The sequence below is a fragment of the Meleagris gallopavo genome, chromosome 1 (assembly GCF_000146605.3).
Source record: "Meleagris gallopavo isolate NT-WF06-2002-E0010 breed Aviagen turkey brand Nicholas breeding stock chromosome 1, Turkey_5.1, whole genome shotgun sequence".
NCBI classification, from domain to species: Eukaryota; Metazoa; Chordata; class Aves; order Galliformes; family Phasianidae; genus Meleagris; species Meleagris gallopavo.
Genome location: NC_015011.2, coordinates 109,406,294 through 109,431,195, shown reverse-complemented (window position 1 = coordinate 109,431,195; position 24,902 = coordinate 109,406,294). Strand labels below are relative to the sequence as shown.

Below are 24,902 nucleotides of genomic sequence, written 5' to 3'. Positions count from 1 at the left end.
AAAGCATCACAAGTAGTATTTTAAAGAAAAGCATACTGTTAGTGTTTAAGCATAACAAAATAATCTCAATATGTAAAAGTCAGGTGTAAAAGAAACCGTATCAAGGGACACCATGGAGCAGCCAACTATTGGACAAAGTCTTGTATAAGTTTTAGATTTTCATTGTGAAGAATCACCTATAGGTAAGAACCTCAGTATACACAAGGCCTGCTCAGTGGGTCCTTCTTTTGGAACAAAACAGGTCTTCTAAACTGCAATCTCTAAAATAAAATGAGTACAAATATGGCAAATATCAGACACTTCTCAACACACTAGATCTTAACCAAAGCCTGATTTTGTTGACCCTGTGGTTAGCCTGTCTGATTTTGTACTCTGTGGTTAGTCTTGAATGTGAAAAGTTCATTACTTCTGCAGTTTTTCTCACTTTGACCTTCACCACATCCTTCGATTTTTATTATACTTCCCTCTTAATTTCTCTCTCTTTTAAAGATTGATTTAAAGCTTTAATATAAGGCATAAAGCTTATATTCTCCACAAAGAATACCAACCTAAAAACTTCCATTCATTTTACTGTACTTCCTCATCCCACACTTTACTTTGTGTGGACACCCCACTTATTTGGTTTTTGGATTAAGAGAGAATTTCATTTAGCACTCATTCAGTTTCTAAGAGCAGGACAGGGAGGGCTGAGTTGATCTGTGATGGAGACCAGCTTAAGCTGTCTTTCTTCTGCACCCCACAAACCATCTCTTACCCTCCTGCAATTGCTTGCTCCTCTTCCAAGCTGCTTTTGCTGGCACCTGTGTTGACCTGCTGCAATGGGGCTGTGCTTGAAGATGAATTTCTGATTTGCATCGAGTGACTTACTCATGCCCCTGTGGGCCTGGTGAAAAGGGCAGGAAGAGCTGTTCTTTTCTCTGTGGCATCCAAATAAATATACAGTTGCATATAAGAAACACTTCAGTGTTTCTGTAAGTAGGCCCCACACTATAGTTAAAGACACTGTAAAAGGGCTTCTATCTTTAGTTCTATTTACTGCAGACAGGTTGTTTAGAAGATTACATTTCTGCAGCTCATCCTACAATTTCCTGGCACCAGGACATGAGCAGTATCTGAGTTGGTTAAAGCACTCGGCTGCCCTAATTGAAAGGATAAGTAAGAAATGAGCATCCAGCCACTGCTAAGATCTGACTGTGTACTATGAAAATGACTATGAAGAATATCTGGCTTCAGTTGGAACCAGGTCAAGCTTTTAAGCCATACCCAGTCTAATAAAAATTAGGAGGGCAGTCCTTCCCCAGCACATTGCGCTGTGGTTGTGTGAGACCGTGACATGAAGCAGTGGTTGTGTGGGGTCCCGTGGGGTGTTCATCCTGACACAGCCCTGACCTGCCCTGCAGCCCGGAGGCAGCAGAGGTCTCAGAAGAGCTCTTTTTCACGCATCTCCTGGGTTAATGCAGGCACTGCACAGCTGTGTGACACTGGGCAGGAACTGCTGCTTCTCACAACCTAATGCCTAATGCCTCTCCTGGGTGCTCACTGCAGGAGCTGGGTGGCTTGAGAGACAGAGGAAGCCAGGCGGTGAGGTACAGGAGGTGAGATACCAGAAGACCAGCTGCATCCTGGGCTGCATCAAAGGAGGGGTGGCCAGCAGGAAGAGGGTGGGGAATGTCCACCTCTGCTCTGCTCTCATGAGGTCCCAATTGTAGTACTTCATCCCAATCTAAGGCCCCCAGCATAAGGAAGACTTAGAGCTGTTGGAGCAGGTCCAGAGGAGGCCATGAAGATGATCAGAGGGCTGGAGCAATTCTACGAAGAAAGGCTGAGGGAGCTGAAGTTGTACAGCCTGGAGAAGGATCTGGGGAGACCTCAATGCTGCCTTCTGGTCCTTAAAAGGTGCTTCTAAGCAGCAGGGAGACTCACTTCTTACACAGTCTGACAGTGATAGGACAAGGGGGAATGGTTTTAACTAAAAGAGGGGAGATTTAGGTTAGCTGCTAGGGGGAAATTCATTCCCCAGAAGGCAGTGAGGCGCTGGCACAGCTGCCCAGAGAAGCTGTGGTGCCCCATCCCTGGAGGCACTCAAGGCCAGGTTGGATGGGGCCCTGGGCAGCCTGAGCTGGTGGGGGGCAGCCCTGCCCACGGCAGGGGTTGGGGTGGGTGGGCTTTGAGGTCCTTTGCAGCCCAAACCATTCTATGATCTGCCAAGTGCTTGCTCCAAGTGCTTGATCTGGACGGGTTCTGGGAACTCTGCAGAACATGCCTGTAGCTGAAAGGATATGGACCGAGGGCAGGCAAAGTTTTTCCATATTCGCAGGCACAGGAATACTGGGGAGGCGGATGGAGAGGCTGCAGGAGGCTCTGGCAGGCACGGAGAGGCACCATCCTGCATCGTGTTGTATAATTATAAAAATACAAACCATATTGAAAATTAAACTATTGAAAGATAACTTTATCATATATTCTTATTACAATACTTCAATATAGACATATTGTACTGGTGGTCATGGTACAGCTAGAGCAAGCAGAATTTAACAGTTATGCTTAGAGAGGGGGATGGAGATTTCTCAGGCTGGCCTTCAAAATAAATTGTATTGGCCAAATGCTCTGGACTAGATACATTTCCAAAATGTATCAGGTTATGTTACATTTGTAAGACACAGCAGTGAAACCATTAATCTGTGTGACTTCACATGATTTTATGCTAAAGCATATGAAGCTTTACAAATGCAACATATATTTTAAACATTGAAGCTAAGATTTCAATATAAAGTTTCAACATGCTGGTGTTTATGTCAAAATCAACCAGTGAAAACCACCATGGTCTCAAGGGGACTCATGGATTTCCCCAAAGCATTCCTCCTCATAGAATTCAAACTCCCCTGTGCAGCAGCTACTGAGATTTGTGTGCGCTGGAGAAGGCCAGGCCCTCCTTAAGGAGACAACAGACACCAGTCACTGAGCTCTGATGCCTGAGCCCATTGGGTTTAGCCCTATTTAGTCCATTCTGAGCAGCAATAAGAACCTTTCCACATTTCTGGTTTCCATATGCAATCAAGAATAGAGTTTGTTAACTCTAGGTAGACAGACTCTGATTGCTGTCTGGATCACACTCAGTGATCTGCCTTTTCTAAACTAATTGTTTTAATGACGAAAACCAGATAAAGATGTGGAAACCATTCTAATAAAAACACAAGACTGAAATGAAAAGCAAAGCTTCTTAAAATTACTGGGAGTCCCTCCATTGCCTTTGATGGATAAATATCCCACTGATGGAGCACTCTAAATTACAGACAGGGGAAAAACACCGAGCTGTGTAACACACAGAAGAAATCAAAAGCTTTCTCCACTCTGCTTCTGGTCTTGCAGATTTAAAATCGCAGATTGCAAGCTGATAATATGGGCAGAGCAGAACCCTCTGACTCCAGCAATGAAACCATTTGGAGGCAGATGTGGGCAGAAGTAGTTGTTGAAGCTACTCCAAAAAACCAAGGCATTTTCCTGGGATCTTTCTCCTTTTCCTCTTGCAACATTCAGGAAAATACCATAATGGCTTTACTGAAACACTTGTTTTGATAAGTGAAAAATAGTTTGGGACAGTCATCATGACTAACTTGTGAGCTTTTGAGACAAATATGTTTTTTATGCATTGTAGTATATGCATCTTTTTTTTTCTAATATCAAATGAAGAAGTTTTGGAAATATTCAACAGAGAACAACACAGTGGAATTTATCTTCTTTTGCTTACTGGACAATATAAATCTTTTTGACAGAGCTGTTGTTTTTGCTACGTTTTGTTATTCCAGTAAACACAAATGGGTGTAAGGCGCAGTGAGGAGATGATCAGACATCTAAGACATATAATTTAGTGAAAAGGGAGTGAGTTTAAAATGGAATTAAAAAAAAAAAAACAACAAACACAACACATTAATTTCTGCCTATCTAGGATGGATTGTTTAGGATTCAGTTTTATGTGCTGCAAAACTACTGCAAACTGTAACATCTCCATTTTTTTTTATATAAAATATTCTACAAATTTATTAATCAAGCTCTCCCCACCTCCCTCTAGTTAATATAGAGATTAATCAGCAAAATGCCTTTTGTAATAAGTACAGTAAGTATTACAGAGGTGAAGAATGTTAGGAAAATGCATTGTTTGTGAATGTGAAGCCACTCACTCCCTCCTCTCACTTACCCAGAGATGAACTCCAGAATAACCCAATTCTGCTGTCCTGCATCTACATGAACTTCCTCCACGCGTTCAGTGGATTAGTGCAATAGCAGATCTGGGCATGGGTTGAGTTGTTTCTGCTCTTTTAAAATTTGTCTCATTCCTTGTTTCATTGACCTTGTTTCATGTGACATTCAGCACAATCCACATACTGCTTTTCTCAAGGCTTGCTCCACTACCACTGCCATTTTGTGAAGAAGTGAAAGAGACATTTCTGTCTGGATGGTTGGACGTGGAGGAAAACACTCATGTTTCAGCTTCTAGATGAATTATACTTCACAGCAAACTGCTACCAGCTCAGTAAACTTCCACAACACAGGTACAGGTTCAAGCCATGTATTAATCATAAGAACATAGACATGTGGCCAAATTTAGTTTGCTTGTATCTAATATTCCCACACAACAGAATGCATGGATGTGCATATACACACATTATTTTATTTTTACTTTGAAAGGGTAAAACAACATGAGAAGTGATCAATTTCCCCACTGTCTAGAATATTACCTGAGGTCTCAGTTAAAGGAAACACTTCTATCTCCAGATAAGAACTAATTATTTATGTACTTTTCCAAATGATGACATTCTGAAATAATTTCCTTAGAGCTAAGAACAAGAAAGGAAGAAATACTGAATTCAGTTTGTATGTGAGCCTAGTGGCTCCAGTATCCAGTTACAAAACATCCAACCCCTTTGAATGCTGCTTAGGCTCTTATGTCTCACCTTCTGTTTGTCCTTTCAAAATCAAGTGGGTAACCTTGTTAGTGATGTTTCTGAAGTAAGTAGAGATCTTTTCACTCAGAACCTGGTAGTGCTGCATCTTTCTTGACCAAAATTAAATAAAAAGATGGAAGAATAAAGTTTTATTGGTGAGATCAAAAATGCCCCCCTGATTTTCAACAGCTGCATGCTAGAGGCTGCATGGCAGTGGCCAGGATCATCTAAATTAAGTTACCATTTCAATACAATAATCTTACCACTCTGAGACATTGAATAACCTAGTGTACTTTTACTATGTTGAGGGAAAGCAGAGGTTAATAAACATTCATTGGACCAATTTAAGACCCTGATATCATAGGCATCGGTCAGAATGAGGAAGCATACTGGTAAGATCAAATTTTCTTGACATGAGCTCCTGTACAACAATAAAATATAAAAGGGGCAGACAGAAATACTTCTTTCTTTCCAATGCCAGTGCTGTTTCTGAGGTCACATGCAGCATAAATTCAGAGAAATCCAAGAAACACACTAAATTATGCAGTGATATTTACAACACTAGGAGGCCCTTCTCCGGTTGGGAAATGGAAAAAAGAGATTCTAACATTAGTTCTGCACCTTCATGAGCCTTCCCTATGCGAGCAAAACTTCCTGCTGAATTTATAGCAGCTTTTTGTCTTATAATTACCACACAAATAACCCAGATGCACCAACAGGGTTTGGGTAGGAGGCTGGGAGGTGTGGGTGGGGCAAACTGAGGCACTGTGGGCTTGCTCTATGCTGTCTGTAACGGTGCTGAAACTGCTTCAAGGAGCTCAGGGGTTGTATGGCTGGGCTGCCCCGGTGCATCCTAAGTTAATCTCTTGCTGTCTAATGTTCCTACAGGGAAAACAGTCTCTGATGAAGAAGTGATGCTATCTGATGTGCCTTACTGTGTCCAGGTCCGGGGGCCCCAATACAGAAAGACAAGGAACTGTTACAAAGGGTCCAGATAATCAGAGGGATGGAGCACATCCCTATGAAGACAGGCTGAGGGAGCTGGGCTTGTTCAGCCTGGAGAAGAGAAGACTGCGGGGTTGACTTCACTGCAACCTTTCAGTACCTAAAGGGAGCTACCAATAGGAGGAGAGTCAACTCTTTGAAAGGGTAGATAACAGCAGGTCAAGGGGAAATGGTTTTAAGTTGAAGGAGGGAAGATTTAGGTTAGATGTCAGGGGGAAGTTCTTTACAGAGAGAGTGGTGAAGTGCTGGCACAGGCTGCCCAGAGAGGTTGTGGATGCCCCATCTCTGGAGGTGTTCAAGGCCAGGTTGGATGGGGCCCTGGGCAGCCTGGTCTAGTACTAAATGGGGAAGTTGGTGGCCCTGCATGTGGCAGGGGGGTTGGAGATTCATGATCCCTGAGGTCCCTTCCAACCCGGTCCATTCTATGATTCTATGATTCTAGTTTTTGTCTCTTGATAAAAGGCTATACAGTGGGAATTGAAGACACAAAGATTTCCAAGATAGTCTTTTTACAGTGTACTATTAACTGAATAGTAGCTCCACTTAGGAGAAGAAAAGTATATTAATTCTATTCACTTACTACTCATATCATCTACATAAGGCAGAAGCACTTTCAGGGGCTTTATGAGTTTTCTTTTCTTACAGGCTGGATATACAGAATCTTCAAGAAATTCACATGAACAGAGCCAAAAGTTTGCAGTCAAAACATTTATGGTGAGCTGAATTCCAATTATCACATTTACCTTACTTGTTCTGTGTCATGAACAGTCGAGATGAAGAATGTGTCACTGAAGTGAAATACCAGTGCTTACCAGGTAAGTTTGTATTTCTCCACCGCATGGCTCTCAGTAGGTCTTCTTGTCTTTGTACTTTACTCGGATAAGAAGTGGTTGCCATCACCTGGATGAGCACTGCAACAGCTGATCTACAAGAACACCTGCTAGGATGCATTCAGAACTAAAATGACACAACAAGACTACTTGAAAAATTACTTTTTATGCTCAACACAGTACACAGCTTGTACCCATCCCCTTTTAGAGGGACTAAATTCAGAACAGGTGAGCAGCTACTATCAGTCTGATTGGTTCCCTCTTGTTGTCCGGCTTCCTTATGCCTGGCCTACACAGGCCATTTCTCATTGTTTTGCTTCCAGTCCTCCAACTCAAGGGTTGTGGTTATGGTACTCGTTTTGGGACTAGCGCTCCAGTCATGGCATAAATGAGCTCTGCGTCAGAGTAAAGCTATGGATGGAGTTCCCTGCTGCCTTGCATGCTGCCAGCTGTGCTGTGAGGGCTGCACAAAGGAAACACGCTGCCTGGTTTTGGCTGGAGCTTTACAAGAAGAATAGATTTGGCCACCTGACCTGCAGGAGTAGGCAGAAGAAAATGAGCAGCTTTTGCACTTGCTGATTATTGCCCTGATGATAAAGTGAGAATATTTTCTGATGACAGAAGAATTCCAATTACAGGAAATGTGGTCCCACACAACTGAAACAACCTACGGATAAATATGGATCATAGTTCAACTTAAGGACAAATCCTTTGAGAACACTGTGTAATTTTAACATAAATGCTGAACTTCATACTATAAAACAGCGCAGCCAACAGAGCTTTTAACACAAACCGTGGTAAGGAACATTTCTGACACCTAGAAAGAAGCTGTAATGCTTGCTTCTGGTAAGCATTTCCAGGAAAAATGTAAACCATCTGGGCTGGTGAGGGCATGAAGAAGGGAAACAAAACATAAGCTCAGCACATTTAATTACTTTTTCTTCCATGGCTCTGCTCTGACTCTAAGCTGTGCTCGGAAAGGCTAACCAGAGCCCCAGTGCTCCTCCGCCAGGGCTTCACTGAACAGACTTCAAGAAACCTTTTCTCGCTGCAAGAGGCACTGATTTGTTTTTGGAACTCCCTGCGATGAAATGAAGGACCCAAAAGCATTTGGTTGTTGAACACATAAAAGGAAGTATATTTAAAATAAAAAAACTTGGTCAGACTGTAGCGTCAATTACCATTTTGAAGGAATTTACAGGGCTGTTTTAGATGAGTCTTTTGGAATAGTCAAGTTTATCGCAATACCTAAACTGGTTTCTTCATTGCACAGTATTTTCTTTTAAAATGTGTGCATTTTTAAACAATTACATACATATTAAAAATCAGCATTTCTTTGCTTAAACTTAATTAAAACGTTAATACTCTCAGACAACACAGATCTGAAATGGTGAAACCAGTAATTGCCCCCTCCCACCTTACAACAAATTAAATTGAGACAAAATTACAAACACATTTCACTACATGATTATTATTAATAAAAATCAGTTTTCTTTTTTTTTCTTTTTTTTTTTATAAAGTTGCCCAAAATGCAAGGGATGTGCATAGGTTTACAACTTAGTCAGAATAATATTTCACTTTATTCCCTTGGGTACATTTTCCCATGAACGGAATGTACTTTGCTGTAGATTACAGTTTTTTTTCAACACAGATACACCAACGGCATGAACGCTTGCGACTGTCCACATGCATTAAGAGTCAAGACCCAATTTCAAATTTCTAAAAGAAGTTTTACAGAGTTCTTCAAAGAGACAGTATCACATTATCTGGATGTTACACAAAAGTACTTAAAAACGCTACCCTAAAAAAAAAAAAAGAAAAAAAAAAGACGAAGAAAGGCCTTTAAAACTTATGAATTTGTTCCGTAACCACTAGACTAATTATTTCAAATAAATAAAGGAAAGTATTCTGATCCATAAGATCAGACTCTAAAAAGAATGTAGTGTTCCACCCCCAAGTTAAGGTAACAGAATCATATTATTATTACTATTAAAATAGATTATAGAAAGCAGCATCTATTTTGTGCAGTTTTTAGGGGCCCTTGAAATAAAAAGCTATGATTTCCAAAAATATAACATTCCAAAGGACTGAATAATACATACATTTAAAGATACACTTTATTAAAGTTTAGGAGAAATGATTAAAAAAAAAAGATACTGTCTCTTTAAATTAGTGTTTAATTGTTTTTTTTTTTTTTCCCCTCCTCCTATCTATTAGGACATGACAATAATTATAAATTTAGGTCACACTACATCTAGGTAGTCTCTAGGGGCCAAGACCTGCTGACACAAGGTCAATAACGAAGAGGTTTTCCATGTATGAGGTGGTTCCCAGTAACGCCAGGCTTTTTCAATGATCTCATGAGTGGCCTAATAGACCCAGGAGACCGGCACCCACTGCGACGCTGTACAAACGAGCTCAATGGCTTCCTCCAGGTGCCTGATTGTTTCATCAATTTCATTGTTGATAATTGTTAGGTCAAAGTAGTGTGCATATGTTCTCTGTAAGATTTCAGACTCCTTTTGCAGGCGCTGAAGAGATTCATCCTAGTCAATGATGAGAAAAGGAAATGGGAGAGGTAAGTTGGATTGTTTCCTCTACTTTATGACAGTTTTCTAGCTGTTGCTTACAGAGAAGAAAGCAGGCAAAAAAAGCGTAAGTGGTCTAGAGACCCTGCCTAATTCTCTGGAAATTACAAGTAAGAAATTACACAATCGCTATCTTGAAGCTGACATTCAAACACAAGTCATTTATTGACGTTACTTGAGACAAAAGACAAGTCTAGAACTAAAAAGGCAAGGATGAAAGCTAATAAAAGCGTCACAGATATGGAGCTAAAAAGACCATACGTGAGTTAAACAAACAAAGTACACAAATTCAAGCTACGTGGCCTATGTCCAGGTAAGAGCACAAGAAACAGGATTGGGTATTTTGTCAAGTATCAGCCGTTCCCAGTTTTGGTAACAATTCACTGTTCAACATCAGTCTTCTGGGTTTACTTTCTTTAACCACCATTTGCAGATGAGGAAGTTCTCACTCCATGTTGCCCAGCAGTTCCTATTTCAGTATTTCCTATATCACTTCTGGCATCTCTCAGCATGTTGTACTGAAGACCCAATCCCACAGTTCACACTTGAGAAGGGTCAGCCACCTCAGCGTCAGTACTTCCCCTGGCTTTGTGTCCATTTCTTAAGGGATTAGCTTCTGCCAGTTTGGTAGGTGCAATGCCTAATTCTCTGTAGCTAGCAGTGCTATCATAGTGGGCGTGCTTGCTAGGCCTGCATTTCTGAGAGACTGCAGAAGGCTTTCCTCTAGGATCCAGTGATTGCATTATACACTCGAATTCCCCTCCTGCAAATTCCCTACTAAATTAAAAGAATAATTTCCTTCTTTTAGGAACTCTGAAATGGCCACATGAATTCCTTACCTCCCCACATTTGAAGTCAAAATGGAATTAAGCCATCTATGAACAGCACAGACTCCTTCTGTACTAGTCACCCTATATTCTCACCCTACTTGCTCAATCAACTGGGATACAGTTTACTGAAACAGTTCTTGGCTGTAAGAAGTGTAGAAACAGTGTCTATAGCCGGCTTCACAAGAAATTACTTTGGGAATGGAATTGTATCCACCTACTATGAGATACCCCTTCCACACCTTGCTTATTTTTGTGTGTGTGTGTTTTGTTTGAACTTCCCAAGCATTTCTAGCTATAGCAACATTTTGTTGTGAAATGGTGGCTTTCAGATCCTCTGGGAATAACCTGTATCGAGACAGTTCTCCTTCCCCGACACCATGAAACCAACCGCTTCCGGAGGATGCCTTCTGAGCCAAGTTACAGTTCTGCTTCTTTCTGAAGCTGCAGTCCCAGTTGGGGTGTGAATGTGGCCTCCATCTGATAATCACTTAAGACCTCATTCAAGGTCAGCCAAATATTTCTCCCACACACTTCTGTATAGGGTATGCTCCTTTTATGGAGCACCGTGCACCTATAGCAAAGCTTGGCACTTCCGTAGAAAAAAGCAGTGTGTTGTTCTTGTCAATTTCCTTAAAATTTCTTAATTAAGTCTTGACAGTGAAGATCCCAGAATATTCTCAAGAAGAATAATCGCTGTGCTCTCAATAGTGCCAAGGAATAAGATATTTACCAAAATGTTTAGATAGCTGAAGACAGACGAACAAATGGCTACAACTTCATTAATTTCACAGAAGGGAGCAGAATGTCTGCCTCTTCTTCTGCTGTCAGTTCTCATGTAACAAGTATGACATATGGGACCAGTTGCAGTGTGTTCATTATCTGGAAGAGTTTTTTCTTCCCTATTACTAGTTTTCAGTCAGCTTTCATAATCCTATTTCAATTTCCAGCAAACCAGGGACAGAAAGGAGTGAAACATGATTGTCATCTAGGACATCCCTCGCACATGCGTAATGGCTGCCAGTGATGTTTTCAGCCTCCTCTCTCTCTGAGGGTTGTTTTTTTTTTTTCCACTTAAAAGTAAAGAGGACAATAGTTGCCACTTTATGAGTCAAAGCACAGGTTAACAAATTACTTGTATTTCCTCGTAAGGCTCTGAACAACTTAAAAAGAATTTGCCAATCTCGTCCAAAGAGAAGAAAATTCCTCATTTTCAATAGAAATTGAGAAAATTTTCTTCGGAAAAATTTATATTTTAGCTATTGGAAAGGAGAAAGAAGTTACATATTGATCAATGAATATCTGAATTAAAAGACTGGAGCCTGTTAATAATTCCTCTTTGCTGCTGAACAGGAAGATAGAAAACAACTAAAGGAGAGAGGAACTACTCAGCTGTTCCGTGATATGCTCTCTGCTCTTTCTCTTTTACCAAACTAGTGACATAATTTAAATTTTCTTTGTGATGAAATAGGTGGGTACGCTCTGAGATTTCCTATATGATTCAAATAGGTCTTGTGCTTTGAAGAACTGCTTATTATGTAATCCCACATTCAGTAATCAAGCATAATATTTTACTTCCTAATTAATTCCTACCGTGTGATTACTGAAGTATTTTATGTGTTCTATAGTAGACTAAAGCATCTCAAGATAATTACCTTTAAGACCAGGTCTTTGCTTTGATTTTTACCATGATGTTCAAATGTACAGCTCTAACTGTAGAAACTTTACTTTCTTGTTTCTTCTTAACAAATAATTCTTACTACAGCTATTACATCACAGGTATCTAGAGCCTTTATTGTATTAAATTTTTATCCCAATAGCAGAAAGTAATGTTGAACGTGAACGAGCAAATCTACATTCTAAAACTACTAAAATAACCGGAACAACCTTGTCAGCCCCTAGCTGGTACTTACAGGCAATTTTCTGCACCATTTTGGCAGCTATGTACAATTAGTACGAGTGCAGGAAAATGAAAAAAAAAGCAAAGATGAAATTCAAGAAAGCATAAGTGGAAAAAAGGACAGTCATTTACAGAAGCGTTCTCAAAAGGCGGATGTAAAATAAACAAAGCAGGATAAGAGGATAAGCAGAAAGGGATACTCAATACGCACATGAAACTTTCCAAAAGTAAGAATGAATGGGAAATACAAAACACACTCAGAAATCTTGTTTGCTGCCACACAGGCTGTTAATGTGCAGACAGAACTTGCATCTCTCTCTTCATGCAGAAGAGAAAATCTTGGAAAATAGGACGCTATATTTTGGTAAAGTCTCTTGCTACTACCATTTCCTGCCCCCCTCCCTTTCCTTAAGTTTAACTGATTCATAAATTAGGATGCCATTTAAATGTGGCCCCAGTCCAGCAGTTCATATGCCTGAGGATCTCTGTGTGCACAGTGACTTCAGTCACAAGAACTCACAAGAACTGAAAAAAAAGACACTTCTTAGGGCACGAACGCAAATATTTAGAATGCAGTATCTTACTTCTATTAATCTGTCCAAGGCAAAGAAATATATTTCCCCACCACTACTATAAGCTCTTCCCAGTATGTCATGGAGAACATTTTCTTTGACATTAACTGCCTCGAATCTCTCTGTATTGTATCCTACAGCTAGAAGACTAAAAGGTAAATAGTGCTGGCAAGTGAGTGAGGCAGCAAAAGACCATATATAGACCAAATACAGAGTAACAGAATGAGGTAATTACTAGTTCTATACCTGGTCTAGCACTACTGTAAGTGCAATGATTTACATACACATCCTAAGAATATATATATTTTTAAAGTGATGCTATGCTGTTTGCTTGCACAAAGGCATTCTGTGTGGAATACAAATTTGTAGTGTTCTTGCAAAATCACACTGATCTATAGCATATGCCAACATTAGCAGTTAGACAAACTGCCACTACACTAGTATTGTTAATTGTCATGTCCTGAGATGGTTTATACAGTTGTGACATTCGTCAGGTAATGTAACAAGACATCATATGATATATTTCACTGCTGTGGAAGTGAAAAGATCCTTCTTCCCCCTCTCATCTCTTTTCTTGGCTACATGCTTTCACCGTTTGTTCTGGCATTGGTGATTGTCAGAGCCTATTTGAGCTGCTTGCAAACTGACAAAACCCCAATTTAGAGCAGTGAACAGCTGCTCACTAAAGGATCTGATATGTGCTGTAGCCAATGCAGATGGTCAGTACCAGTCCAGAAACAAACTAGAGAGAACCACTCCCTTCAGCAACAGTGAACTAGGAAAATGCCTCAGCTGCCAGTAAAACTGTAGCTTAAGGCCAATGTTTATCACTCTCCACTTACCCTAAAGGATGATTATTTGCATTTAAATATTTTTGTTTTGTTCCTTATTTCATGCAAGCTTCTAGAGTGATGCTGTAGTTTTGCTGTAGTTTTGTATTTGTGATACTGTAATTACATTTCTATAAAAATAGCTGTAGAGACAGAGCTTCTGATTTTATTTTTGTGTAGTAAAGGAACATTTAGGAGGTTTGGAACAGATTCATGCTTAAATCCAATTGATTAAATACCTTAGTAATGGAGTTTAAAAAGGCTGAGAAGATCAAGAATTTGTACAAATATTGTCTGTCCTGTTGTGAGCTAAAAGCGGAATTGCATTATAACCTCTTTGAAATCAGTAGCAGCTGTGAAACTCCACATAAACTAAGTAGGAAATTCAGGATGTGTACTTGCACAAATACTTAACATTATTCCACAAGCAAGTAACCCTTTGGCAAAAGCTTATATCCAATTCTTAGGAGAATGATTTTTGAAATTAAGAAGCTTATTTCCGATATATATTTGCTGGTCAGAAAAAAATACTACAAGATAAAGGTGGGATGACACTGCAAATCCATTCTGTAGTTCATGCCAGCTGCAGTCCAGTGCTAGCACTGCAACTCAGAATTGAGTAACTTTTGTCAACTGAGTAATTTGTGCTAATGATTTGTCAAGGATTTGGAAATGAACCTTTGGGGTAGAGCAGGGAATGAAGAAAATAATATATATATTTAGAATACATTATGTGGTCCTTTAACTTGAAATTCATATTCTGAATTAGAAATATCAGTTGTTAAAGAATGACTACATATCTCAACTGACTTAATAATGCTGCCCTTCAACTGTTCTTCTACCTCTCCAGCTACAGACAAAGAAACTCATATCTGCATCTTTGAATTCCATCCTTAATTTTGTCTCTGATAAGACATTAATTTGTAAGATGCCATACCTCATTAATGCCTGGGGTAATCGTAGGTGCAGCAATAAAAACAACAAAAGGAGCAAACTCTGCAGTTCTCAGGACCTTCAATGCCTAGGGTAGAAGAAAAAAAAATCTTGAGAAGAATCCCCCAACAGTCAGTGTCAAAATAGTCACATAAGCAGAAGATAGAAAATCATGACTTATATTAGCAATTATTTGTTTTTCACTGATCTGGAGTCACAACCTTAGTAATCCAGACACTTAATTTCTTGTGTTATTTTACATTTTTTGGTACTCAAGCAATACATTTATAATTAAAGTAAATTTCAAGACAATGAAAACTTCTGCAAGTTCAGAGAGGTTCTTCCCATAGCTTGAAAGAGTGCAGAATTCTGTTTGCATTTAAAAGAAATGGTTAATACCATGTTTGAAAAAAAAAAAAAGAAAAAAGAAAGTGATGCCATAAATAAAGGAAGAAAAGCAAGCTGTATTCAAAATTTATTTATTTATCTATCTTATTTTCTGAAGCAAATGAAAATATGAGAGGTCTTTAAAAAGTTAAGAGCAGTAGTGAGCATAGCATTAATGCAGTAAACATTGCACTGTGCACCTAAACTATGCAAAAGATGAGTGTTCTTATCAAAACCTTGACTTAGTTGTAACTTTGCTGCTATAAGTGAAATTTTGCTTCAACCTACAGACTGAAGTGTAGGATAGCAACTAAACATACCTTAGCTCAACTCAAATACATGGACAAGCAAGAGAGAACACTAAAGGTCATCAGCTTTCTTTTTAAAAAGCAATCCTTCCTTTTTCCCAGCCTAATGAGGTTTTAATCTCTGGTGCCTGAAACCCATATATGAGGGCTGCTCTGAAAGCAATGTCTCCTACTTTATTATTTTGGCTCACAACATCAGAGGCAGATTTCGGTGGGATGGCAGTAGAAGCTGAACCTTCTCAGCAATATCCTGTTACATTTTGTTGCTGTGAGACAGATGGCAGCAGAGGGATGGTCTGACAAAACCCAGTGGCACTCACTGATGCTTGCTGGACATTTACGGATACCAAATGGTGGTTCTGAGCACAGTGAAGTGGTGAGTGGTGCATTTCAGCAGTGATAACAGTGATGAGAAAGACAAGCCATGTTCCACATGGCCATGCAGATTTTTATAAATGCAGCATGGAGGCTTCTGTTCATCAATGGTGAAAATGCAGAGCTAATGCTGGTGACTATGTTGAAAGAAGCGTTTTGTAGTTGAGAATTTGCTCCATCAAATAGTGTTATCGTGCTCTTTGTATCTGTTGGATTGTCCATGGAAATAAATAGGAGCCATTACTTTCAGTATGTCCATCAAGCTCCTCAAAACAAAAGAGATGAACCCCACATATGAATGTCTTGGAAACTCACATAACTAGGAATAACAAAGGAAAACAGGCAAGTGGTGTTAAGATTGCCAGTTATTAATTATTATTATTAATCTATTATCTATTATCAATTATTATTAATCTATTATCAATGGACATGTTGGCATAAAGGAGCTGAGACAGATGCATGAGGAAGCTGGTAAAGAAAGAGGCTTGTCCTTTGCTGGCAGAAGTGCGGGAAAAGCAGCTGTTATCAAATGTGAATTAGTTAGGGTGTCACCAAATGTAAATTCATTCTAATCAAGATTAAAATGGCTTCTGAGGTATGTACTGCTTCTGAACAATCCAAGTTGGAAAGGTTTATCAAGAGATATCACTTTTAACAGCTGCTCCATTTAAGCTAGCGATAAATGTTTTCTCCAAAAACTGTTCAATGCAGGATTTTATTTTTCAGAATGGTACTACATCAGCACACTATATGAACTATGCTAAATAATTCAGTTGTTTTTGTTCTTAAATGAATTTTTGAATCAAAGAAGAAAGTAGCAAGCAAAAATAAATAGTTAGCACTGGTCACAGTTTTAATTTCTTTTATCCTATTTCCTTTGACGAGCATGTATAATATAAACATCACTTTTGTCCATATTCATGTAGTTCCACTTAACAAAGTCACAATTACACAGATGCTACAAAGGAAATATACCAGAATTTTTCATTGAAGATTTTATATAATGAATGAACAAATTTTTGTTTCTTGAGAGCCTGATTTTCTGTCCTTCTCTCTTTTGAAAAGTCTAATACTGTAACACAGAAAGGAGTTTCTAAAATAGTGACACTGATCTGGTCATATCTAGTCTTATCTAGTATACAATCACTGATGAAAATAAATACATCTCAATAAAATAATACGGAAGGATTTGTGGTAAGTCCCATTTTCATCTACTTATAATAAGTTACCTGAGGTTCTACATCAAGTATTGCAATTAGTCCCTGCTCATGGATCTTCCGTATTGTTTCCAGTTTTGTCCCATACATTGCATCCTCATGGCTGCCATATTCCAAATATTCATTGTTTGATATATCCTGCATCATTTGGTCATGTGATACAAAGTAGTAATTTTTTCCATTTTCTTCATCTTTCTTTGGAGGTCGGGTTGTGTCTGAAAATAAAACATATTTTTAACACAAAAGCAGTAGTAGGCTTACACGTGGCATATCGATTGGTTTATCAATATTTATTCACTGAATGATATAGCCTGCTAACTCATATGTAGAACAATGAAGAACAATGAAGTGTGAGCTGAAGGGAGTCAGACTAACAAGGTGTAGGAAAAGTGGAAGGCTAAGGGATGTGTTGAGGAAAGCAGGTGACTAAGGGATGTGGAAAAGAGAAAAAAAAAAAGAAGAACAGAAGGTTATAATTAACCTCTATTCGGAGAAGATGGTAAGATTCTATTAGTTGCTTTCAAGACTATTCTTCTACAGTTTGTTCTCCATCTTTGGTTAATAGGCCTGATCTCACTGCTCTTAGTTTCTAAACCATTCCCTTAAAATCCCCTAGGCTGTAGGGCCCCTTTTTACTCCAGAAGCAATACTAGGTCCAATCCTGTTTCATTAATGGTCTGGATGATGGGGCAGAGTGCACCTTCACCAAGTGAGAGATCATACAAAATTAGGAGGAGCGGGTGATAGGACAGTCAGTCATGCTGCCAGTCAGAGCGATCTCAACAAGCTGGAAAAAGTTGAACACGAACCATGGATGTGCTTCTGCTGCTAAAAAATCTAACAGTATCCTGGGTTGCATTAGGCAAAATATTGACAGCAAGTACAAGGAGGTGAACCCTCTCCTATAACTGAGCATTGGTGGGGCCACATGAGTGCTGAGTCCAGCTCTGGGCTTCTCCAGGACAAGAGAGGCATGGACATGGAAGGAGTTCAGTAAAAGGTCACTGCAGATCTCAAGGCTTAGAGAGCTGGAATGAGAGAGAAGGCTCAGAGGTTTCTCTCTACAAATATCAAAGGGAAGGTGTAAAGAACACACCGCCATTTTTCTTCCACTGGCCCAGTGCCAGGACAAAAGGAACAAACTGGAACGCAGGAGGCTCAATCTGGACACTGGGAATCAATTATTGTGTAGGTAATGGAGCACTGGCACGGCTTGCCCAGAAAGTCTGTGAATGCTCTTCCTTGGAGATCTATCTGGATGTGGGCCTGGGCACTCTGCTCTGGGTGTCCCTGCTGGAGCAGGGGTTGGAACACATGACCTCCACATATATGGACCTCAACCATTCTGTGATTCTGTAGGCCACCTGCTTCTCTTTTCCCCACAGGCACAGTTACATTCACTTATCTCTACTTCCAATATTCTCTGACAAACTGATTTACTTTCAGATTTCCACTCATGTTTATGTTGGTAATACTACATATGAAACACCACATTTCTTCACAATCTAATCTCATATGATCCAATCACCATAATTTTCAAGTATTAAAAAGATTGAACTCATTTTCCACTTTTAAATATGTCTATTACTATTCTGAGGATTACTTAGCAATGTATTTTGCTAGCAGTACTGGTAGTTTTTTCTGAAGTTGAAAATTAGTATTATAGATCAGTTTTTATTTTAAGGAATTCAAGAACAATGGACTACATAAAACCTTTAATATCACTATTCTACTCACTGCTGTCATAGGTTTACTAGAACTTTCCTCTTTAATTGTCTACATTTGTTAAAACTTTTTTTTTTTTAACTACTTGTATTCTTATGTGGTTTCCTTCAGAGTCTGAAAGTATAAAAAGCGCATGAAGGCCTAACTATTTGTGGTCAAGACAGATAAAAGCTAGCTAACAATGACTTACTTTTCAAATATACTGCTTCTTCAAACCTATATAAGTAAGTGACATATAGCCTACTAATCTTTAAACCACCAGTGTGACATGACTTTCTGACCTTTAAGATCAAGTTTTCAGTAGCTAGATAGTTTTTCCATAATGCTTGCTGCTAAATACTACATACAACATACAGCCCACCTCAGGAGTTACCTACTCTTACCACAGTTTTTCAAAACAGTGAAGAAAATGCAGTAAGAATCTGTCCCTGAGAGCTGAAGAGAATGAATTCAATTACCCACAATCAGTTGAAACACAGGTGAGGTTCTCATCATAATTAAAGTATGTGATGTATTTTACATGATTTATTTCAGATAGCTAATATAAGGGATTAATTTAGGTTCCTGAATACGAGCATAAAGTACTACGTTAAATATCCTAAATGTGCCTTAAACCTGATGCATCCATGCAGTCTCATCAGGTATGACACAGGAGCTAACGCAGACCACTGCTCTTCTGAAGCGGGGCTGAAGGTTAAATGATGTCTAGAACAGTTATCAAAACATTAGAATGATGCTTAAGCACCTGGACTGTAGGCTGATTTGGAGCTAGTCTCTTCAGTTTTCTTATATAATCAGTGAAACAACTTAAATGCTTCCACAGGGCAGGAACCTAATGCAGGCAATCCAAGGTATGGCCTTCATAGCATATGTGAGTCCATTTTAAAAATGAATTTGAAGACAAAGTAAATTTTTCAGCTTCTGCCTCCCCAGAACAATACACATAGTACTTGAGAGAGCCTGGGTGAAAGGTACGTTTAAAACATTTATTACTTTTTGCTTTAAATCTTTGTAATGGAACACACATTTCCTGATTTCCTATACTTTCTGAAATCAGCCTGAAACAAGAGTGGGCAGATTTAGCTGTTGGATGTGCATGTTTTAGAATGCTAGGCTTAAGGGAAAAGGCTGCATCTCCAACAAATAATGTAGTAGAATATACAGTTCCTGCCATGGGACTGACTGAGACTGCTGTGAAGGAAAAATGCCCCTGTGCTCTTGGTAACAACCCAGTAAGTGATCCGTGAAGTTAACTGCTTTCTTTTTCTTATTGTCATCTCTGGGAATTTGAGAGTTATTTTAAATATAATAACAGTACTCAATAATAGGCTGTGAAAATTAATTTAAGACACTTAGATAAGGTACACCTGAAAGTTTTCCTCTAAATCTAGTTGATTTTTCTTCTCATGGGAATTATAGATTTTAGCCTCATGGCTGTTTCATTCTTAACTCAACTGTACATGTTAAATTAACACAGGAAAATGAACAATGTTTTTGTCTTCCTTCTTAATAAATTTTGTGAATACTGAGAAACATTTAGTATAGAAACAGTGTTACTACACTCTTCTCTGAAAAAACAAAGCAAGAGATGTTCCCAGCCCTTTCACAATTCACTCTTCCTTAACAAAAGATTCATCTCAGTAAAACTGGAGATGTGTAGTACTACAATGGGACTGCTGTCAAGGATGCTACATACAATTTTGCACTGCACTGAACATTGGTACTTACGAGGAATGGGGTAAGCAAATCTGTCCGGATGTTTTGTGATGAGTGTGTTTTTTATGTGTCGTCTTCCAACACCATGTGCACCTAATCCACAACACAAAAAAAATCATTTATTAGTTTTCCACCACAAGGGGTTAAAAAATATGCTGTTATATTCAGAATAATAACTCAAAATTACCTAGTAAGACTAGTGTTTTCCTTTTGAATGCTGGCAGTTTTACTACTTCTTCATATGTGACGAGATCTAATTGATCAAACACTAAAACACAAAAGAAACCCCCAGAGGGATAAGAAAAAAAGGCATATAAAGGATGATAATTAATTGTGCTACAAATTGTCATTTTAGCAAGTGTTAGATTCACAATACAAAGCAATATGTTATGGAAAATAAAACCATTTCATTATGAAATTTTAAGAAAAGTGTCCATTAAGAAAACTGTTAAAAAGCAATAACACAGCTACTGAAATGCTCAGGAAAATTTGCATGTCCTTTCATGCAGTATTCAGCAGACCACAAAAATCAGCTAAAATGGCATGCTATTCACATTTGCATTCCTAAGAAGTAGCAATACTAAAGAAAATCTGTAGACAGTGACCAACACGAATACAGTATGAGAACATCTATTTACACTGAAGATAGGAATACTTTCATATTCATGTTTAACAAGATCTTTGAGTAGTCATGATTTTTGAGGATTAATTCTTTGTGATATTTCTTCTTCAAAACAACTACCACATTAATTGTAATTAGAGTTCTCTTTCAATACACGTGCTAGTTAAACTGACATGCTTTTAAAACTCTTGATAGAACAAAAAGTGATGACATTACATAAAAGAACCTCCACCATATTTAGGGAAAAATTGTAAAAGTATTATTTCAGTATAAGTAAAAGTATTATTTCAACTGCAGTGAATTAATTCCATCATGCCTATCAATCTATTGTGAATTGCCAAGATATGTAATGATTGACAAATCAAGTTTTGTTCATAAAAACAACTTCTTACTCTGTCCAACAAGATCTGTGGTTGTTTTTGCAGAATTTTGATTAAAAGAAAAAACAAAAAGCCAGGAGGCAGTTGACTGTATTTTTAAAGATTAAAGGAATCAGCAGTTAGGAACAGAGTAACTTGCAAGAGTTTACAGTTCTGTACTTGAATGCACTGTAAATAGAAGGGAGAGATTGCATCTTAAGTATGACAGTTTCGAGTTTTTCCAAGTCCCAAGGCGGTGTATTCACTTGAACTACAACCTGTCCAAGCAAAAATCTGGATATATTCATCATTTTTCTCTTGCTCCTCATGGTCCAAAACCCCTATGGTAAGTAGGCAGGGGAAGGAGACTGTTTTTGCTTTCTCCAGTTGTCACCAACTTCAATGGTCTGGAGACATTCTGACTGTAGTCTACCAGAAAGCACATGTTTTGTACTAAAGTCAAAGCAACAAAGTGTTTACTTAATATATTTCTTTTTATAGGGCAGATGTTAAATTCAATGGCACTGTTTCTACTCCAGAAATTACAATTACTTCAATGTAGTCAAACCACAAATTAGTCAATTGACATACTTGACTCTTTAAGGACTTGAAAAGATACGCGTTTGAAAACTTCCTAAGTTCCTTTGAAGCATTTTGCACTTCATGATGAAGAAAAACCTCTTTCAACCTTTCCCCAAATATTACAAGATAAAACAAGCAAGAAGTTAGTTATATTTTTCTTCCTTTCCACAAACTACAAATATGGAATGCTTCATTTCTGCAACTTTGCACTGTCTAAATTAACTAAATTTATTTCCTATCAGAAAGACATAAAGATCTACAACATGCTAAACAGTTTTATTGTTCTAACCATTCTAGTACTACCCTTCTAACTATCTACTGGGAAAGGTGTCTTCTCCCATTAGAAAAGTCAATCCTTTATTTTCTTCTTGAACAAAACCATGTTATGTTAGATACAGACAACAAGAGCAAACAACAGAAATGGTACATATTAATGCCTTCATCACAAAATTAGTAGCATGAAGAAGATACGTCTCAGTCTACATGGAGTTACCTAATGATTGTAGGGTTTTCAAGCACAAAAGAAAATGAATATTTTTAAAATATACACAAGATACGAGGAATACGGGATACACTTAAAGACTGAACTTTTAATGCTCCTGTGTTACTAGCTAATAAAAAAAAGGAGTTCTTGAAAGGAAACAGTAAGAAGCAAATAAAGAGGCATTGTCACTTGACAGGTTACTTACATGCACAGAGGCCATTGGGAGTAAGACAGCATGAAAAATGTACAGGGGTCATTGAGATATGGCTTGTAATATATTAGTAAAATAAAAAGTATATGCACAAAATAAACTTTACCATGCAGTAGTCTAAACACGAGGCAAATAAATCACATTAAGAAATGATAAACATATTTTATAAAAGCTTGGCAATTTTCTACATTATGCATAATATGACGCATAGTTCTAGTATGTTCTGAAGAGTGTTCTTTTATGAAGTCCTGCAATATCATTTCAGAAAAATTTTTAAAAAATGTAAATATCACTGCAGTATATCCCTAGAGATACTCTCTGGAGCATTTATAGAAATGCTAATGAATTTTAAAATGATTTTTTTTTGGTTCCAAACAGATTTTACAATGATAAGAGGTATGATCAAGAAGATATCTCTTGAAGGACATGCTGTTCTATTATCAAGTATGGAGGAAAGAAAAACTGGATGACTTATTTTTCTTATGAAGGAGAATATACTTTCTGAAGATACGTTTTTAATTCTGAAACACACACACATAAAATCTGCAAAAAGTAATGTTGCAATATTTCTTACTAACAATACCATATGTGATGTTTTAGAGAAGGTAAATTCAGTACTAAGTTCGTTAAACCTAATAAATTCACAAAAGCATCACATCGTTTCAGCGATCCTCTTAATATCTACATACTTCTTAAATACCTGGAATGTTACCAGCATCAATTTTAGTACCTGAAGGATACAACGACCAATAAAAGTTGCTAATTGAAATATTAATCCCAGTTTGATTAACTTTTTGACTTCTCAGGGGGAAGGGCAAGAATGTTTTTAAATAATTATGACCTCTTCAAATGTTTATGTTTCTAATTTTTGCCAAACTCTGAAAAGTTTCCAAAAGCACTACCATGGGCAAGCACTAAGGCCATCAAATCATGCAATCAAATGTTTGTCAACCTTCTCCAAAATGCCCCCCCCCCATCAAAATAGTGATGACTATATATTACCCTCCTTTGATGAGGATTTAATTGATACCAAGTCTTCAGGAACAAAATTAGCTCAATGTATTGTCTGCTCCTACCTCGGACATATCCCTTTGCAGCACGCCATGTGTAGTCACATTGACATTATTAACTACATAGTTGCATTTGTGAACTGTACTATGAAACTTGTCTGTTCTAAAGAAAAAGTGTTTTTTGTTAAGTTGTTCTTCAGCTAGTCCAGATAACAGCATGATCATGCAAAGTTATACTGGCGCAACTGAAGAGAGTAGCATGCTGTGGAAATGTATGATGGGAGCAAGTGGTAAGAATTTAAAGTGAGCATTGTCAAAGAGTATAAGTGATAAAATCCAGTTCATCCGCAATAGTTTCTAATAAGCTCATCATTAGTAAAACATGGTTTAGTGTTACTCAGTGAAGCAGAAATATTAAAACAACCGCGATGGGAAGCCAGCAAAAAAAAGTAAACCAGTTAAGCTTTCAATCTCTACTTCCCTCATTAATTAAATATTTAGAGACAATGCAAAACAGGTTTCATAATAACAGGTACTTTTATATTTGACTGTGGATATCTTAAATGTGACTGTGAATTAAGAGTATATATGATAATTATTGATCTTTGACTTTCATAGATTATATTTCAAGTAACTCTTAATGTAAGTTCCGTAGTACAGAAATACTATGAGCTCTGATTCTACACACAGATTGTACAGATGAAGAAAAAAGCAAAAATATAAATTTCTATCTCTTTCACAACTCAATTTTTCAGCAGTCTAGACAGAAATTCAAAAATCAGGATTCAGGCAGAAATCACTGCAAGACTTCCAGCTTGTCAGATTTGTTAGCTGTAAAATAACAGCCTGACTACACAATGACTCTTACGCTTACAGCTATAAGAGTTCAAGAAAAATGTCCTTTCATGATGTTTTCACATACATAATCTATAACTAACATACATAATCTTTAACAAACACACACAAACAAGAATGCTAGTGAAGTGTTCTGTAGTACACAGTAGTGTATCTGATTGTAAAATTCACATGCTGTTGGTTTCTAGTACTTGTTTAAACATAAAAACAACAACAACAAAAAAACAACTGTAAAATCACTGTAGGATATATGATGATGCATTTGTTTTCTTGTAGCACGCTTCTAACTGCTTCAGCATGCTTCTAACTGCCTCAGCTATATAGTTTAAACAACAAAGTACAAGCAGAGTGTTGTTGGCATAATTAAAATTTAATTTCCATTTTTGCGAGTCACTGATTAGGTTAATAGTGCCAGCTGAACACCTAATGGCAAGGTTTAGATTGTAAAGATTTTAACCTCTTTATAAATATACTTGCTTTTTTTTTTTCCTACCTGCATTGTGCTTTGCCAAATATTTATCTTTGTACTGCTTTTTTTTCTTTCCAAACCATGTACAGCTGGCCTGTTGTTCCTGTTTGGTCTTCTCCATGGCAATACAAGCAACCCGCCTGGCATATGGAGT

General features: G+C 38.0%; 1 protein-coding gene across 9 annotated transcripts in view; it reads right to left on the bottom strand.

Annotated features, from left to right (window-relative positions):
* Window positions 1-8,271: 8,271 nt before the first annotated feature.
* Window positions 8,272-24,902, bottom strand: part of CASK (calcium/calmodulin dependent serine protein kinase) — a 184,110-nt gene continuing 167,479 nt past the window's right edge. For 3 of the 9 annotated variants that reach the window (XM_010724637.3, XM_010724655.3, XM_010724685.3), the window contains 6 exons: window positions 24,773-24,888; window positions 20,344-20,424; window positions 20,169-20,249; window positions 16,728-16,930; window positions 14,433-14,516; window positions 8,272-9,324 (listed from right to left, as the gene is read on the bottom strand). In XM_010724637.3, coding sequence (XP_010722939.1) covers window positions 9,148-9,324; window positions 14,433-14,516; window positions 16,728-16,930; window positions 20,169-20,249; window positions 20,344-20,424; window positions 24,773-24,888 — 742 coding nt within the window. In that variant the 3' untranslated portion in view covers window positions 8,272-9,147. The remainder of the gene's footprint in view (window positions 9,325-14,432; window positions 14,517-16,727; window positions 16,931-20,168; window positions 20,250-20,343; window positions 20,425-24,772; window positions 24,889-24,902) is intronic. The other 6 variants (XM_010724648.3, XM_010724660.3, XM_010724681.3 and 3 more) reach the window with 3 other exon arrangements.